This window comes from Nyctereutes procyonoides, unplaced genomic scaffold, assembly GCF_905146905.1.
Source record: "Nyctereutes procyonoides isolate TBG_1078 unplaced genomic scaffold, NYPRO_anot_genome, whole genome shotgun sequence".
Taxonomy (NCBI): Eukaryota; Metazoa; Chordata; class Mammalia; order Carnivora; family Canidae; genus Nyctereutes; species Nyctereutes procyonoides.
In genome coordinates, this window is record NW_026575135.1 from 4,164,735 (window position 1) to 4,182,058 (window position 17,324).

Consider the following 17,324-nt stretch of genomic DNA (forward strand, 5'->3'; position numbering starts at 1 on the left):
GTAAACCTCCTAACACCTTTGTGTCCCCATCCGGGCACCAAGCATACTGTTTTCTAATGTCTGCTTAGGAACCTGCAGCTGGTGCAAGACTGTGAGGCCGTTGAACACATGCGCGATATCCAGTTCATCTTGGTCTCCCTATCACCTAGTTTAATGCTGGGTACAACTTTGGCTCTTAGAGATGTTTTTAAAATTGAACACATCGTATTGGCATATGGAAAGGCGTTTGTCAGGGATCCAGGAAACCTGGGTTCCAGCCTAATACACCTCAGCCAACTGGAGGGGTTACTTGGGGATTTTGGTTAAGCGGCTTATCTTCTACGGGCCTCATGACTCTCAGTTGTGAAACAGAGAGGCAGGATTAGTCCACTAGTTTCTCAAAGCAATAAGCATACCCCTCCCCACATCAAAAGCAATGCTGTGTGACCCTTTAACATAGAAGACAGTGAGACCTCCCTGATTAAAGTTCACGTTGGGCTCTCTAATGCTCAAGTGACCCACTGATGGGAAAGATGTAATCCGTCAGCTAGGGCCACTGCATCTTAGCACAACCCCTGTGATCTGATGGTCTTTCCTTCCCACCCTGACTGTTATGGGGAAAACCAAGCTCACAAGGAGCCCCTCCCATGTGACATCCCTGAATTTTGCATTTCAGCTCCAAATTCACCGAGCCTTTGCGCTCCCAATTCATGATGCCACATTCCACTTGATCACCATCCTTAGGGTCTAAAAAAATATCTTAGCAAGACAGACAGAACCAAGAACAGGCGAGAGCTGTGCTCAGGTGTATATATGCAAATGTGCACGGCTATGAACACAAGTGTGACTCTGCTGAGTACCTGACAAAATGAACACGTTATTACATTCATATTCCAACAGAAGGGCAACAAACAACAAACAAAGGATAAGCCCTTGGGATAAGTCCTTGGTTTTTCTCTGTGCCTTAGGAGATCTGCCTGTGGGATCTGTTCTTTATGACCTTTCTTATATCATTTAAAACAGAGTAAGGAAGGAAACCAAATGTTCCTTAGAATGAAAGGAACTGGCTCTGTAAAAGAGTAGCTGAGGAAGAAGAGAGAAAAAAAAAAGATAAATGAATTTTTTTTTTTTTGGCACCTGAAACAATCAATCTCCAGTCTCCTCCTTGGCTACCCTCCCCTACATGCCCTTTCCTGCAGCCACATCCGTGCGTCCCTCCACCCACCTTATACTTGACCATATTTACTGAATGCCTACTACATGTGCTAAAGAAAAAGATACAATAGTCAATATAGATCGAGCTCCTACTCCTCCAGACCTTACACTTCAGCAAGGAGGCAGACTTTAATCAAATAATCACACATCTAATTGGCCAATTTCAACTCTGATGAGCACGACAGAGGAAAGGAAACATGATGCTGTTAAAGAGCAAGAGGACTGGACCTAATCAGGGAGCTCCGTGAAGGTGTCCCTTAGGAAATGACATTTCAGCTGAGATCAGAAAGATGAGCAGGGGTTAATTAGACGAGGGCGGAGAAGGGAAAAATTCGTAGAGAGAGCAAATAACATGTGAAAAGCTCTGCTACTTAGAAATTTTCCCCATCCCTGGTATTTCTCATGGCTGCCACTACTACTGTGGCCTGGCAAGCAACTCACCCTTCGAGACCTAGCTCAAAACTCATCCCTCCAAAATGCCTTCTCTGATACCCCCAGGATGTTCTGTGCTTCTATAGCTTTTTCTACTTATTTTGGCTACAGCTCTTGGTACATATTTCAGAATTCTCTCTTTAACTGTCTATCTCCTTTGCCATACTGTGAGCTCCTGACGGATGAGACTCTGTGTCATCCTAGATTTTCTAGCAAAACGTGTGGCAATTCGAGCAAAACTTCACCGAACATGTGTTCCTTAAATGTTTATCCAGTAAAATGCTGCATGGATGGCTACACAGATACATGGATGGACAAGGGGCAAGAAGATACCACAGATGACTCTGGAAGAGAGCATAGGTACTGTTTTCACTCGACTGAGATCATTGTGTTCCCAGAACGTAGAGTAGCATCAGGCACAGAAGAGGCATCGGTGAAACTCTGATGCATGAGAGAGTGAAGTGACCACGTTGGACACAGCTTGGGGTGGACGGCTTGGGAGTTCCCACAACCCTTCCACAATCTTGGCTACCTCTAGGGCACTCCGGGTTGATGGTTCCTTCCTAGTCCCAGAGTTTATATCTCTTCCTGGTGTTCTTTTCAGCCCCAGACAAGAGGCAAACTATTAGCTCTAAGCTAAGGAAGAAAGGAGATGAGGGGCACCTGCAAGGGCAAAGGCGATAAGCATCGTTGGCAGGGCTCAGAGCCTGACAGGTGAGGGTCTCCTAGGCCCCGGTGCTGAGTCAAAGGAGGGATCGAATTCTGCTGTCACACTGGCTGCCCAGACCGCCGACTCAGCAGAACGAGTGCCCAGGTAATCCAAGCTTCCTTTTCTCCAAACACTGTACTGATCCAGAGAGATGGAAGGAAGCAAGAGCCACAGGGCCTTGGCCTTGGTTTTGCCATTCCTGGCTGAACCTTGGGAGAATGGGGGCTCTCAAAGACTATAGCATCCAATGCCCTGAGAAGATGCCACAGGGAGCCCCTAGCCAATACACAGAAACAAAAGTGTGATCCAGGGGCTGTCTTGTGACACTTGCAGGTCAGGGGTGGCTCATGAGTGGGAGGTGGCCTAGTGGAGGAGAAAAAGCACCAGCCTGGAGTCAGGAGACCCAGGTTCATGCTTTCGCGCTGCAGCTTTTATGTTGTGGCTTTTATGCCCAACCTTGAGCCAGTCCATCTCCTCTCTGACTCTCATTTTCCATTCCATATAATCATGTGTAGGGTTAGATCACACCAAGAACTCTTCCAGGCTGGGTATTCCCTCAAATCTTAGATCTGGCTACACCTTTAAAAAGTCAGGTATAGATCATCTAGAGGAGCATTTCTGACTCTCACATTCTAAGAATTTCACCAACTACATTTCCTAGAGCTCAATCTAGTCCTTTTCACATGCATTTTCCCAAATGGGCTCTGAGAGGGGGGCACAAATATTTGTGTATCGACCTGGATGGGATTTGGGGCCACCTTTTCCTTGCCAGCTGAGAAGACCCACAAGGACTTGGGGTGCACAGAAATATATTTTAGTTCCAAAGGCAGTGTAACCCCTTAGGAATACAGATGACATTCTAAGTACCCTGGCCCTTTCCCTCCCCAGACTTGTCACTGAGTCACAGAGACAGATCTCCATAATGCCAAGTTCCAGGGAATGATTCAAGTCAGAGGGGATCTTCACTTTCAGTTCTATGGTTGGGGCTAAGGTGGCCATATTACTTCTGGGGTTGAAGAGCAAGTGAACGACAAACGTGTGGCAAAAGGCAGTGACCTGAAATTAATGGCCAGCAGTAAAGTAGGAATTAGAAAGAAAAATAAATGCATCCTGTGGTTCTATAAACATTAAATGTGACAATTTTGGTAAAATACCTGGCATGTTATAGATGCAAAATCAATATGGCCTCCCTCCCTCCCTCCCTTACAGATGCAATATTATGTTGAACACTTCCTGCTTAGGAAGCAGGAAAACCTGGCTTGGAATCCCATTTCTGTTATATATTAAATGTATTTTTGAGCATATCTGTTGGTATTTCTGTGCTTCGGTTCCCCCCATTTGTAAAACGGGTTTGCTCATTCCTGTCGAAGAAGCCTGTTAATGGGATATTCACAGCACTTTGTAGGTATAGCAAATGGTAGCCATGATCAATATAACAACTAGGGACTCACCTCACAGCCTTTGACACAGTGAATCAGAGCAGGGTGAGGATACCACTTGAGACCAGCTGTGCAGACAACTCTCTGCAGAGAGAGGGAAAGAGCAGTCAGATGAGTGTGTGGCTGGGAGGAAGCCATCTCTTTGTTGGCACCACATTCAAGCACCCCACCTCTTCTTGGATCTTCCAAGTCCTGATTTCACCCTGACATTTGTATGGATAATTCGCCCAGGTACTTGCAATAACAGGAACCATGAGATTACAATAGTATTTGTGTTTGTTGTAGGTATCATGATTCCCTATCTCCCTGGCATGAATAAGAGCTAAAGAAAAACAGAATTGGAGGATGAAGATGCGATCAGAAAGACCCTTCAGGCAATTTGTGGCCGATGTTTGATCCATGGGTGGAGCTGGGATCAGGGGGGAAGAGTAGATAGATGGGAGAATGGGGTAGCGCAGGGTTTCCCTAAGGGAACTGCAGGATGAGTGCAGGAGCTCACGGAGAAGGCAGGTACTTCGGAACCACCTTGGATCTAATGAATCCAAATCTCTGAGACCAGGGCCGGGGACTCCACCTTTTACAAACAAGGTTGCCAGATGATCCTGATACACATTATAGTTTGAGTGCAGTGGACCTGTCACCATGCCATAAGGGCCCGCTCACAATTCCCTGCCATTGCCCTCACTTCCACACCCCTGTGACTTTGTTCCTGCTCTTCTCCTTCGCTGAAATGCCCTTTCCCCAACTTGTCTCCTGGAGTCTCTTTAGTTATCCTTTAAATCGCTGCTTAAGACTGACTTCCTTTTTGGTGCCTTCCCCAAACCCCTCAGAGACAGCGTATAGGTTTGCATATATGTATGTATTTATAGTCTCCTTTAATAATAATAATGATTACTATGATAATGACAACTAAAATATATTTTCATTTGTGGTGCTAATTACTTTATGCATTATCTTATTTATTACTCGTTATCATGCAGTGAGGTGGGCATTAATCTTGGGTCGTAAGGAGAATAAATTCCCCAGGCTTCATAGCTGTTTAGTGAAGAAACCAGGATTTGAAACCAAGCACTCATTTTGGAAATTATTTAAGGCAGCTCATAACACAAAATTCAGTATGAGGATGGTTCTTAAAGGAGTGTGTTGCGGGGGGGGGGGATAAAATGAGGAAGGTAAATAGCATTAGGAATGGGGCTAACATGGTGATCCCAGAAACTCCTTTCTCTAGTCTGTCATAGATGCCTTACTTTCTATGCCAAAATTCCAATGATTTCTTTAAAAAATTGAATTAAAATAATCTGGGGGCAAATGCTTAGATTTGCAATGGGAGGTAAGTATGTCAGGGACCAGCCATGGAGGTCTATATGATCGGCTCTTGCCCTCCTGGATGAGTGCCAGCTGATTAATTTTAATTAAGAAATGAACAGTCATATGGGCCAGAATATGGAAAATCATGTGACCAACCCAATTTCTGAAGGCAGACCTATATGGAAGCCCAACTGTAATTAGGTTTCTTGGTGGGCTTGGAACAAAGGGAATCCCTTGACTCCAAGGCTGGGCTAAGACTGGGTTAGTGCCTTTCTTCTCTGCTGCATAGTATCTGTGGTTCACCCTTGGATCATCCACATCTAGAACGGCATCTGGCACCTGGAGGACGCCCATACCTGTTTTTTGTTACAAATGAATAGCTAAATCTCAAAATAGAGATTTTATCAAAGGGCAATGTTATGTTTACTTGTTTTCCGCTCTTCTAGAACATCAGAAGAGCCCTTACCATGCCTAGCACAGTGTCTAGAGGCACAATTAAAGTCTTAGGATAAAGAGCCTAATCTGAAGATCTGACAAGCCTTGCCATGTGAAATCTGCTATGTAGCCCCCTCCTGCCCCTCTCTACCTTTCCCCAGACAAGGTGAAATATGGGAAAGACCTTGGGCATGGGGTGTGTCAGATGTGGATGTAATTCAACTTGAAATTGCTTTGTAAACTCCTACTCCGAGGCTCGGTTCTCCTGTCTGTGAAATGGGCCCTGAAGGTCACATCAGGAGCTTGCCGTGATGATAACACTGAGATAAATGGTATGGGAACAGTTAACCTAGGACCTGGGTTTTAGTCATCTCTGTCCCTTCTGCAGGCCAGGCCTGGAGCACAGCAGATAAATACATGCTGACCAAATGAAGGAATGTGAGTAGCTCCAGTGCTTTCTTCTAGTTTAGCTACTCTGGTGCCCTCTGCTTCCCAGCTGCAGGGCCAGAAGTGGAGAGAATCACCTGCTTTCATTTCTGGGTCTGAAGGTCTGTCTCTAGCCCAAATCCAGGGATGCTGGAGGGCCACTTGGTAACGGCTCAGGAAGTAGAACAGAGCAGGCTTAGGATGCACGTGGGATCTGATGGCCATCCCTCCCTCTGCTTATTGAGAGCTAACGTAATCAGTCTGTAAGAATGTCGTGGTGTGGTTGTACCAGTTTGTCAGCTCAGGTTTACCTGATGTGAGTTCAGAAAAAGGACTTTTATCCTCTCTGCATGAGGCTGTTTATCTTTCCAAGGCTTTTGGATTTTCCACTATTCCTTAGGGCTGCACGTCCTACCTGTCTCGCTACAGGGTCCCTCTGTATGTGAGGAGAACTGGGAAGCAGGCAGGCAGCGAGAGCCGAAGGAAAAGCTGGGCTATTTACACTACAAACTTGGAGATCCCAGATGGGGCCCCTCCAATGTCAGCCTTGTTCCGCCGGGTGCCAGTGAGACCTCTAGCCCAGTACGAGCGCTTCCAGACCAGGTTTTGTAAGACAGCTTTCATTTCCTGCCTTGGTGCACATAGGAAGAACTTACCATCTGCAACGACCATCAGCATCACCAACACCCCCACTACCGTCCCCATCACCATCGTCACCACCACCATCATCATCAACATGGCACTGCCACCAACCCTGCCATCATCATCCTCATCCTCATCCACCCAAGCCCTGTACTCATTATCTATTTAATTCTCACCACAACTACGAGAGAGGTACTATTTTTGAGTGTGGTTTACACAAGAGGAAACAGACCACCGAGAAGTCAGACAACCTGCTTCAGGCCATACACATCAGCAATGACAGGACTTCAACCCCACAGCTGTCTGATTTCCAGGTGTATACTTTGAACCCAAGCCTCTCCTTAATGTTCTCCTAGCCCCCAAAACTGTAAATATAAAATGGTTTACTCTTTTGCCTAATGGAAAGACCAAGGTTCAGAAAGGTGAAGGGGCTTTGAGACAAAAGTAGGGTGGGCGGGCAGCGAGTCTCCAAGATGAATCCCAGGGAAGAGGGGTCCTAGGCAGCTGAAGACACATAACAAAGCATCTTAGGAGCCTCCCCATCCCGAGGTTCAGATTGGACACCCCTTCTGGTACCTTCTAAGATGAGCCCTCTTTTCTCCCTAATTCTTTCCTTGATTGATAGGACTTTCTGTGAGGGAATTAGATCGTCTAACCTCTGTTTGCCTTTCGTGATCCGCTATGGAGCTTCTGGCTGTCTTTGAAAGCCTAGGCATTTTCCACCCTGAATGCCTTGCTTTCGAAGAACACCTGCCATTTAGAAGTGTATGATCAGGGAATGAGTGAACGAACCAGTGACCAAATGAGTGGGTGTATGAGAGTGTCCACGAGTGAATGAGAAATCCCTGGGTCCCAGGCATACCTGTCCCGCTCCGGGCTTCACGGCCAGGGCACCCAGCATCTCCCCTCTGTACACGGGGTAGACTGGACTTCACGTTCGCTCACAACCCTTCTACTTCTGACTTTAGACTCTTGACAGGGTCTTCCACGGTGCTGCCTTCCCTTCAAGGGAGAAATTCTACATCCTTTGTCTACAAGTGTTGAGTCCTATGATTTGTAATAGGTAAGGTGGTCGCCCTGCAGGACAAAATGCAGGAGAACTAGCCCTGGGTTCAAACTCTGATTCAACTGCATTAGTTCTGTGGATTGGGCCTCAGAACTTCAGCTCCCTCACGTGTAAAGCGGTGACACTACTGATCTCCCGGGGGTACGGCGGAGGCAAAATGAGGCGGCATACGCGGAACTGCCTAACGGTGGCCACGTGCTCGGAGATCTTCAATAAATGGCTACTTCCTTTTCCCCCCTTAAGTACCTCCCTCCCTTTCTTTTTCTTCTCCTGTCTTTCCTCTCTCCTTGCATCCTCTTCCCAGAAGCCATTATCAAATCTAAGGTCTCAGCTGTCCAGAGGGATGATAAGCTTCTGAGGTTGTGAGCTGCATTGGCTATGATCAAGGTGCAGAGCAGACTAGGGGTGCTCCTTAGGAGCTGGTGACAGAGAGGCTGGGAGTCCACCTCATCCAAAGGTTGCAACCCAACAGCCTACAGGCTACGCAACCTACAGAAACGTTCGCTGTGGCACACAATGTGCTTGACAGAAGTCAAAGTTATGTGCCAGTATTTTTTTTTAGAAATTTAGATATTTCATAAAGACTCCAGATTTCAAGAGAAAGTGGAGAATCTAGCCATACGAGGCACACATTTCCACATTGCCACACGTGGCTAGAGCTACCCCCTTGGGAAAGCAGGATGTGTTTTCCAGAGTTCACCACTGTCTCCACCATTCCCTGCGGTCTCTCCACCTCTGAGCCCCAGGGACATCCCCATGTGTCCTTGAGTTTGTATTGTCTCGTTTATTAGATATGAGGAGGATTTCACTCTGTGTCCCTATTCCTCCAAAAGTGCGTGAGGGACTGGAGGCTTTCAAAGGAGAGAACTCTAAAATATAAGGGGATGCAGTGGATTTCCTGATGAAAGTAAAACTGAAAATTTCAGTACACTTGAAGCTAATATGATTTTATATGGCAACTGTACCTCAATTAAAAAAAAGAATAAGCGAAGCCAGTAGAAGTTAGCTTGGTGGCACAGCCACCACCTGGCACGGGGAAGGGGCAACCTCTGCGGAGTCAGAGATCCCAACCAGTCACAGCTTCAGGAGTGGCCACAACCACGAACATTTATCAAATCGTACACTTAAGGTCAGCATGTGCAGTGTATCTCCTTGAGAAGAGAATTTTAAGTCATTCCTTAAGGTGCGTAGTTATATTTTCTTATTTATTTATTTATTTATTTATTTATTTATTTATTTATTTATTAAGTTATTTTTTATTTTTATTATTATTTTTTATTTTCTTTAAGTGTGTCTGAAATATGTCTAGTACATGCTGATCCTACTATTAATAATATGTCTGGGCATTTAATACCCGGGACGTGCCTGGCCTGCCTGATTCCCCTCGGTGTTCAACGTTGCGAGTCTTGATCTAGTCCTCACTCATTCCATGGATGGGCAAACCGCGGCTTACAGGGGTGATGGGATTTGCCAAGGACAGCGAGCAAGAGGAGGCCGAGGCTTGCAGTAGAACCTTGGTCACCTGACCCTGCAACCGCAAGGGTCTAGCGCACACCCTGCGCGCTCGGCAGGTCAGGCCTTCGCCGAGGCCACTGTCCTGGTGCACCGATCGTCTTACCTCGGGATCCCAGCGTTGCCCTCCCACTCACCTAAGTGGGCATCGTTCTCGTCATACAGGCCGATACGTGTCAAGTACCCGACATGGAGGCTGTCATGCGACAGGCACCAGCCAGCTCCTGTGGGCTCAGGAGCGGCAGTGGCGCTTCCTTTCCAGCTTTGTGTGCAGGGAGGGCCACCTGCAAACCCGGACACCTGCCGTGTGTGTGTGGGGGGTGTGTGTGCTGGGAGATATTTACACCACCGTAATGGGGCAATGCTACAGATCAGAGTTCTATAGGGCGGTGGCTGTAGGGGCAGGCGGAGGGCGGAGAGCCAGCTACTAACTGTTTAGCAGCCTGGCCCTGGTAAGCGGTCAGTCAGCGGTTTGCCCTTATCCTTGTCGCCCACCCCACAGACACCACATGGGGAGCTGGGGAACCGACGGCATTGGCCGGGCTGGGGGCTCCCTCCACTGCCCTTAGGCAAGGGGCTTCCCTCGCTGAGATCTCATTTCCTCCACTGGGAAAAGGGGAGCGAGTAAGAGCCACCTCACAGGGTGTGAGGAGGGGGCTGGGGGAGGGCAGAGGGGGCCTGAGCCCGAGCTGATTCAGGGCAGCCATCCAGGAAATGTCCTGGCCCCCGCGTCCTTCCCCGGGGACGCAGGTAAGGGCAGGTGGAGCAGAGCCTGGCTCCCACCCACCCATCAGCCTTGCGCTGGTCCAGGAGGCAGACTGTGGAGAGGGGGGTCCCAGAGGCTTGCCCTGCCCCCGGGGGGGGGGCACTGCTCTGGCCAGAGGAGGGGGGCCTTGCCCTGGCCCGGAGGAGGGGGGTCCTGCCCTGGCCTGGAGGAGGGGGGACCCTGCCCTGGCCCAGAGTGGGGCCTACCCTGGCCTGGGGGGTGCTGCCCTGGCCCAAGGGGGAGCCTGCCCTGCGGGGTAGTGGGGGAACTGCCCTGGACCGAGGGTGTGTAGGCTGCCCTGGCCTGTGGGGCCTGCCCTGGCCCAGAGGGGGGTTGAGGGGGGTTGAGGGGGGGCCCTGCTCCGGCCCAGAGGCCTGTCCCCGCAGCTCTGTTCCTACCTTGCTCTCCCGCACGCGGGGCAAGGGTGCGGCGGAGGCCAGCTTCTCAGCCCTGTTCCTGGAAATCATCAATCTCTGCCCTTCACCCTCCTCCCCTTCTCGACCACATTTCTTGCCTCCTGGATAATGAGGCCTCAGGAGACCGCAGAGGTCTGAGCCTCGTTCGGGCGCTCTCCGTAGGCCCCGCATCAATAAAGGCGGCGAGCAACCCGGGCAGGGCGGCGGGCGGCGGGTGGGCGGGTGGCGGCTTTCAAACCCCTGGATTTATTTCGCCCTGAATTATCACTGAACTCTGGTGCCCAGGGCGCCCCGAGGGAAGGGTGGGAATTCACCCCGGGGCACAGTAGAGGCCTGAGTGGAGCCGGGCCAGGGGAACCGGGTCTGGATCCCAGGCAGAGAAGACCTGGGCTCCTGGGGTGGGAGGGAGCTCCTGGGTCTGCTCCGTGTGCATGTGGGAGCCTCCTTCCCCTGTCCCAGAGCCTGTGGAAGTCAAGGGGGGGGTCTGAGGGGGGAGGGGAGGGGAGGGGGTGGCAGGGCTTGATCCTGGCTCTGAGGCCTGTGTGACCCGGGCCTGATGCCCTTCCCTCTCGGCTCCTCAGCATCTCCACCTGCACCATTAGGGGCTTGCACTTGACGGCCAGCGTCCTCGAGATTTCCACGTGGGGCCCTACCCACTCTGGGGCCTGCGCAGCCCCATGATGCCCCCTGGGGCACCCGTGTGAGAACGGGTGTGGGGGCTCTGGGTGTGCCAGGGGGAAGGGCACGCGGGGGACAGAATGGACGGGAGCAGGAGGGGAGGTTAACAGGGAGAGGCCAGGGAGGCGGGAGGGGAAGGAGGAGGGGTGGGCGCCAGGTGGAACTCGGGCAACTCTTGGGAGGGTGGAGAGACACATGGGGCAGAGACAGACGTCCCTGATGGGACTAGTGCTGGAGAGGGGGCACCGGGTGGTGGGGGAGGAGGGGGGAGGGGGGGGAGGAGGGGGGAGGAAAAGGGCAGAGGAGGGAGGAAGGAGGGGTGGGTGCCAGGTGGAACTTGGAGACTGGCTCTTGGGAGGGCGGAGAGACACATGGGGCAGAGACAGACGTCCCCCCCCCCAGAGGGGACAAGCGCTAGAGACCAGGCACCGAGGCACCTCACCGGGTGGTGGGGGAAGAGGAGGAGGAGGGAGGAGGAGGAGCAGGAATGGGGCGCAGAGCAGAGCGGGGTCCCGGGCCAGCGCCAGCCCCCAGGCCGAGTGCTGAGTAAGGCCTCGCCATCACGCCCTCAGCTCCTCTGGGAAACAGTACACCTCGGATCGGGTTCTGCGCATCCGCACATCTGCGGCCGGAGGGCAGACGGCGGGCCCGGCCCGGGCAGAAAGGCCGCGACGGGGACACAGCCTCCCCCCCTCACCTTCTGCAGGAGGAGCCAGTGCCCAGAATGGGTGCATGAGGCCCGGCATCCGCGCTGGCCCCGAGGGCAAGAGTGGGCTCCCGCGTCAGCTCGAGGGCCACCGAGTGACCAGGTGACACCCAGGCGAGTGGGAGCGGCCGGCCCCAAAGGGGACCTGAGCAAGGACGGTGGCTGCCAGGAGGCGGAGCCCCCATAGCCTTGTGGCGGGCCCATGCCAGCGGGACCCTGGGAGCACTGCACCTGCCCTCGGCCCGGGCTGGAGCCCCCACCCCGGGCGCCCCAGGGACTGTGGGCGTTGCCCCCACTCGTGCGATTCCTAGGTCAGGACAACCCTGTGAGCTGCGTGCGGGCCGCGAACACAGTGGGGTTTCATCAACGGTGGTAGCGTCCCCGTATCACGTGTTCATCACGTTCTCCCTAAACAAGTAACGCGCCGGAGAAGCAGAGCGGAGATCGAGGCCCGGGACGCAGAAGGCCTTTCGAGGGCTCTGGGAAAGCCACGCTGCACCCTCCGTACGAGGACAGGCCGACACACGCTCCGGTTGGACACACATGGGGTCGTGACCCGACTGCGCTCTGTGTCCTTGGTGTCTCCGTATCCTCGCCCCTAAGCCGAGGACCACCGTCCTCGTATTCCCAGGCTGTCGTCATGATGCCCGGACTGTAAAGGAAAGGTCCCCTGCACAGCCTGGCAGAGGGGAGCGGGCCACGCGAGCGGCGCCCACCCCACAGAACAGGTGCCACACGTCGACCACTGAACGTATGCAAGAGGACCAGTGCAGGACCAGGGCACAGTGAGTGTCGAAGGGGGCACGGGGGACAGCGCCGTCACTCACCTCCACGCGTGTGGGGTTCAGCCAGTGGGGGATGTCCCGTACGGTCACATTGACTGGCAGGATGATGGACTCGCTGTTGTGGTCCAGGCACGAGGTGACACACTCCGACCCTGCGGGGAAGCACAGTGTGAAGCCGCAGCTCGGCTCCCCCGGCCCCCGATGCCAGGGGCAGCTCTCCCGGGGTGGGCCCGGGTGCCCCCGGGCCCCAGGGGAGCTGGCGATCCCGGCCGTGAAGACAGCAGATAGGAGTGAACTCCCCGCAGGGCAGCCTCCCCGGCGCCGTTCTCCTCTCCAGTCCAGCCTGCGCCCTTGGCCGCCTTCACCCCGCACCCGTTCACCACGCCTCTCCGCTGCCTGAGGACAATTCCAAGGCTCCCCAGGAGTGAGACAAAGTGTGATCCCCCAGCCCAGCATCCGTGGGCTCCCGTGGGCTCCCCAATCTCATCTCCCATCAAGCATCTTCATGCGTCGGGTGGTTCGGCCGGGTTGCCCTAGGTTTCCCATCTGAGTCCCACAACCCCGTGCCTCTACGTTTCTGCTCCCACTCGCCCCTTCCCCTGAATCACCCCCATCTGCCTTCTCAAGGCCAAAGCCTATCCGTTTTTCAGGGCCGGATTCACATCTTCCAAAGACGCCCGCCCTGATTTTTGTACCCGAGTGAGAGCGGTGTTTGGCCCTGACGAGTCTCTCGGGGCCAACCTTAGCCCGCCCTGTGCCCGGCTTTCCGCCTTTACAGTGATGCCCTAGAGGGACAGGGATCAGGGGGCTCGTCTGGGAGCCCAGCCCGGTGCCTGACACCCAGGGGCTGCCCAGGAAGCGTCAGCCCCCTGCGTGTGAGCTCGGCAATGCAGCCCAGCCTCTTAGCCCTCCCTCTCCGCTTGCACAGGACTCGCACACGTGCCGCCCTGCGCCTTCACACTCTTCCTGTTCTTCTTCAACTCATGCACTAAGAAGCCCCCCCGCCCCCCGCTGTAGCACCAGGGCCACCCTTGAACACTAAGGTCACAACACACAGCCAGCTCTACTCTACTGGCCATTCTAAAGGCTCCCTTCCAGGGGCGTGTGCGCGTGTGTGAGGTCTGTGTGTGTCCACCCCCTCGTGCGCACGCACACATGTATGTCGGCATCTCCCGGGGCCCTGCTTGCTGCCGTCTTGTCATCCTCTTCAGTCTGAGAGACTCACCAGGACCGAAGAGGGGATGATCTAGGACAGCGTTTAAAACCTCTTCACTTTAACACAGGGACACCGAGCCCAGAAGGGGCACCGGTCCACCTGGCCGTGCAGGTGGTTTCCATAGGTCGCGCGTTCTCCCGAAGGGGCAGCGCTGCCTGGCAGGTTGTCATCGCACCCATTTCTCAGGTTAGAGGAGGGCGCGGAGCTCCGGCTACGAGCGAGCAGGCGATTAGAAGCCCGTGAGTGAGAACCCACGTCCCTCTGCCTTCTGGGCCCAGCAGTAGGTACGGTGGAGCCCAAGAGGGGAAAGAGAAAGGAAGGGAGAGGAGACACAAGAAATGAGGGTGGTGTGGGGGGCGGATGGGAAAACACCAGCAGGTTGAGCGACAGGAACAAGGGAGGGAGGTCACTAAGCAGCTGGAGAAGCTCAGGGTTGCGCGTGTGTCATGACGTCAGCTCTAAAGGGGTTTTTAGGGAGCAAGAAGCAAGGCTGTGATGATAAAATTCTCCTCTTCTGCAAAAGCAAGAGGCAGCCTTGGAGGAAAAGAAGACAAAGGCTATCTTCTCCCAAGAGGGGGGACAAAGCGGAAAATATGGTCAACACGGGAGGCCATGCCTACCCCAGGCAGCAGCCCTGTCTCCCCTTCCCGTCCCTGCAGCTCCCTCCCCTGCGCTCTCCCCACCTCCCCACCCCCAGGGCTGGGCCTTTAGGACCAGGCTGCTGTGTTGTGATATATGAGCCCGAACTGGCATCATTACAGACGGTGATCTCACCAGGCCCCTGCCTCTCCTTCCTCAGGAGGAGGAGGGAGGGTGGCAGCCTGGGTGGCAGGAGCAACTTTCTGAGGCCCCTAACTGCCACAGAAGCTGGCCTGTGCTGCCTGGAGAGGGGCCCACAGGGGGCCGCCCTGGGGGGCTCCAGAATGTGTCCTCCAGCCCTCAAGCCCACGGGAAGGGACGCACACACTGATGATAAGGCCTTGGATTAGATCCCCCGCTTAGTGAGGTGGGCTCTCCCCGGGGAGGGGCCCAGCCTGGGGTCAGATCCGGCGGGGGGGGGGTCCCGGGAGGAGAGGAAGGGGAGGGCCCCGGAGATCAGCAGGTGCAACCTGCTTTCCCTCCTTCCCAGTGGTTGTCTCCCAGCGTCCCACACTGCCTGTGCCCTCTTAGCTCCCCCACATGCCCCCCAGCCACCCCAGGACCCCGGGGACCCATCTTCATCAAAGGGGCATCTGCATGGCAATGGGGACAGTGGGACAGGGAAGGCCATTCAGGTTCCGGTGTCGCAGTGACTTCTTTCCCTTTCTGCTTGACCCTGAAAAAGCTCAGTGGGCAAAGGAATGCTCCCGCCACCCCTCCGCCTGCCTCAGGCCAGGCGAGCGGAGGGCCAGGCCGTGTGCGGCTGTGACAGGCGGTGTGCAGGCGGTGCAGGTACAGGGTGGCCCCAGGGCGTATTTGTGTGCATGCGTGTGAGCCCTGTTTGCCTTCTGTACTCTCTCCGTGTACATAACATGCTTCGGAGCATGAGACGTGTCTGTGCTCGTGACATGCGTGTGATGTCACGCGTGTGTGTGCGTGGTGTGCAGCTCCGTGTGTGTTGGGTGGTGGGTTTGTGCAGACTCTCCTGCGTGCACGCCGGGCATGAGTTTATGATGTGTGTGTTTGGATATCTGTGTGGTTGTTAAACATTTGTGCTTGTGTTTATTTTTGCACGTGTGCACATATCTGAATGTGCCATGGATCTAGACACACAGGAAATCTCTTTTTATAAGGTTTTTTTTTTTAAATAGAAGTCACTTAAGCAACATTCCCCCTACCCCCCCCCAGGGCCACTTAATGCCAGTCATGAGTGTCACTGAATACTCATTAGTGTATATCCTGACCGACCTGGAGGTAGGAACCTCGTCACGGACATAGAAGTGTCTAGAGCCACCCCACAAGAATGACGGAGGGAAGGCCGCGGCGACCTGGGGGCTGGGGTGGAGCGCCCGGCGTGACCGGCTGCTGCGCCTACGGCCCCAACCCCCCGGAATGCGTGTATTGACGGACCCCACAAGGTAGCCGCCTCTCTGCAGCATCCCGGCCGGGGTCCTCTGGATCGGTGGCTCTGTGGGAACGTAAAGGACCTTCTGAATCCTCGGAGAGAGCAAACCATGCCCCTGGAGGTGTGCTCACCCGGGGCAGGTGCTCTGGACGACGTGTAGGAGTGCGCAGTCCTACGCTAGGTGAGGAACGGACGTGCACTCTCAGGCTCCGTGTTTCCATCTCTGAAAAGGGGTGGCCAGGCCCCACACGCTCCCCCACCCACCCCACCCCACCACAGGCCTCGCTTCAGGACAAGACGTGACAGCTCCCGCTTTGCCGGGTGCAGAACTGGTTGGCTCTGTGCGACTGGGAGTGAGTGTGCGCATGATAACCTCCTGCTCCAGACATCCCTGGTGATTATCCCATAAATCACACCGGCCATGAGAAAGAACATCCAATTCCCTGGGCTTTTCATCATGGTCAATTAGGGACTCGGCCCCAGAGGTCAGCATCGCCGCCCTCAACTGAGGTCACACTCAATGCACACCCAGTTCCCCAGAAAGCCTCAGAGCCTGTGATTAATGCATCTGTCCAGACGCCTGGTCCCAACCAGGCAAATCCCTGGCACCAAACCGCAGGTTGTCTCCCCTCACTGTGAGCACTTTGTGAGCCAGCCGCTCGCCACACAAACAGTATTCTGAACGCGCTATTTATCCTCTCAGTTGGAGGCAACCGAGGTGCCAGGCAGGGAAAGATCTCGGGCTTCGGAGTAAGAGAGACGTCCGGGTTCGGGGCTCGTTCTGTTACCCCGTCAGCGCTCAGTGTCCTCATCCGTGAGAGCTCACTGAGCAGGTAAGAGCCAACACCTCTGCCGCGCTCCGTGCTCCCTGCAGGGCCCAACCCCCAGGAGGTGCTCACCAACGCGGGGTGCTATGCAAAATTTAGGATTAACAAAGGCAGCTACACCCCACCCCTCCTGCTCTCCAAAACACGATGTGTGCTTTCACATCTCCCTCCCTGGGCATACGGGGCTCCTTGACGGATGGCCACGTCCTGCCCCACAAGCTCTTTCCCATCCCTACATGAGCACCCCTCATCCTCGGAGCTCCTGTGTCCCCCGACACCGTGGCCGGCTTTTCTGTACTCCCGCATGACCCTCGGCACTCACCGACCGGCGCTTCTCCAACATTCGTGCCCTTAGGTCTCTTTCTGGGAGCACAGGACCTGGCCTCCCATCAGGACCCGATCTCTCTCATCTCTGCTTCCCTCATTCAGGGCCTCACGGGCTACAGGTGCTCAGCTGCCCAGCAAGGCACTGGCCCCGGGTTCGCAGCAGGACCCGTCCCTCCCACGGCCACCCTCGCGCACCCACTGTACCTATGGCGTAGCCTTCCGGGCACTGCAACTTGAGGTTGCTGTTGAGTTGGTCCGGGGCCGAGCACTGGCCTTGCATCTCCTGGCACAGGTGGAAGGAGCCGCTCCAAGTGCCATCCTTCCGGCAGTGGATGATGTTGCTCCCGCGTCCCTGAGCACCAGAGAAGAACAGTCAGGACGACCGAGAGGGAGCGC

General features: G+C 54.2%; 1 protein-coding gene across 1 annotated transcript in view; it reads right to left on the minus strand.

The window, feature by feature from the left end:
- PAPPA (pappalysin 1) overlaps positions 1 to 17,324 on the minus strand; it is a 239,259-nt gene that overhangs the window by 19,324 nt on the left and 202,611 nt on the right. Inside the window, exons 18-20 of the mRNA XM_055301662.1 lie at positions 17,133 to 17,280; positions 12,557 to 12,666; positions 3,787 to 3,858 (exon numbers count right to left, since the gene is read on the minus strand). Coding sequence (XP_055157637.1) covers positions 3,787 to 3,858; positions 12,557 to 12,666; positions 17,133 to 17,280 — 330 coding nt within the window. The remainder of the gene's footprint in view (positions 1 to 3,786; positions 3,859 to 12,556; positions 12,667 to 17,132; positions 17,281 to 17,324) is intronic.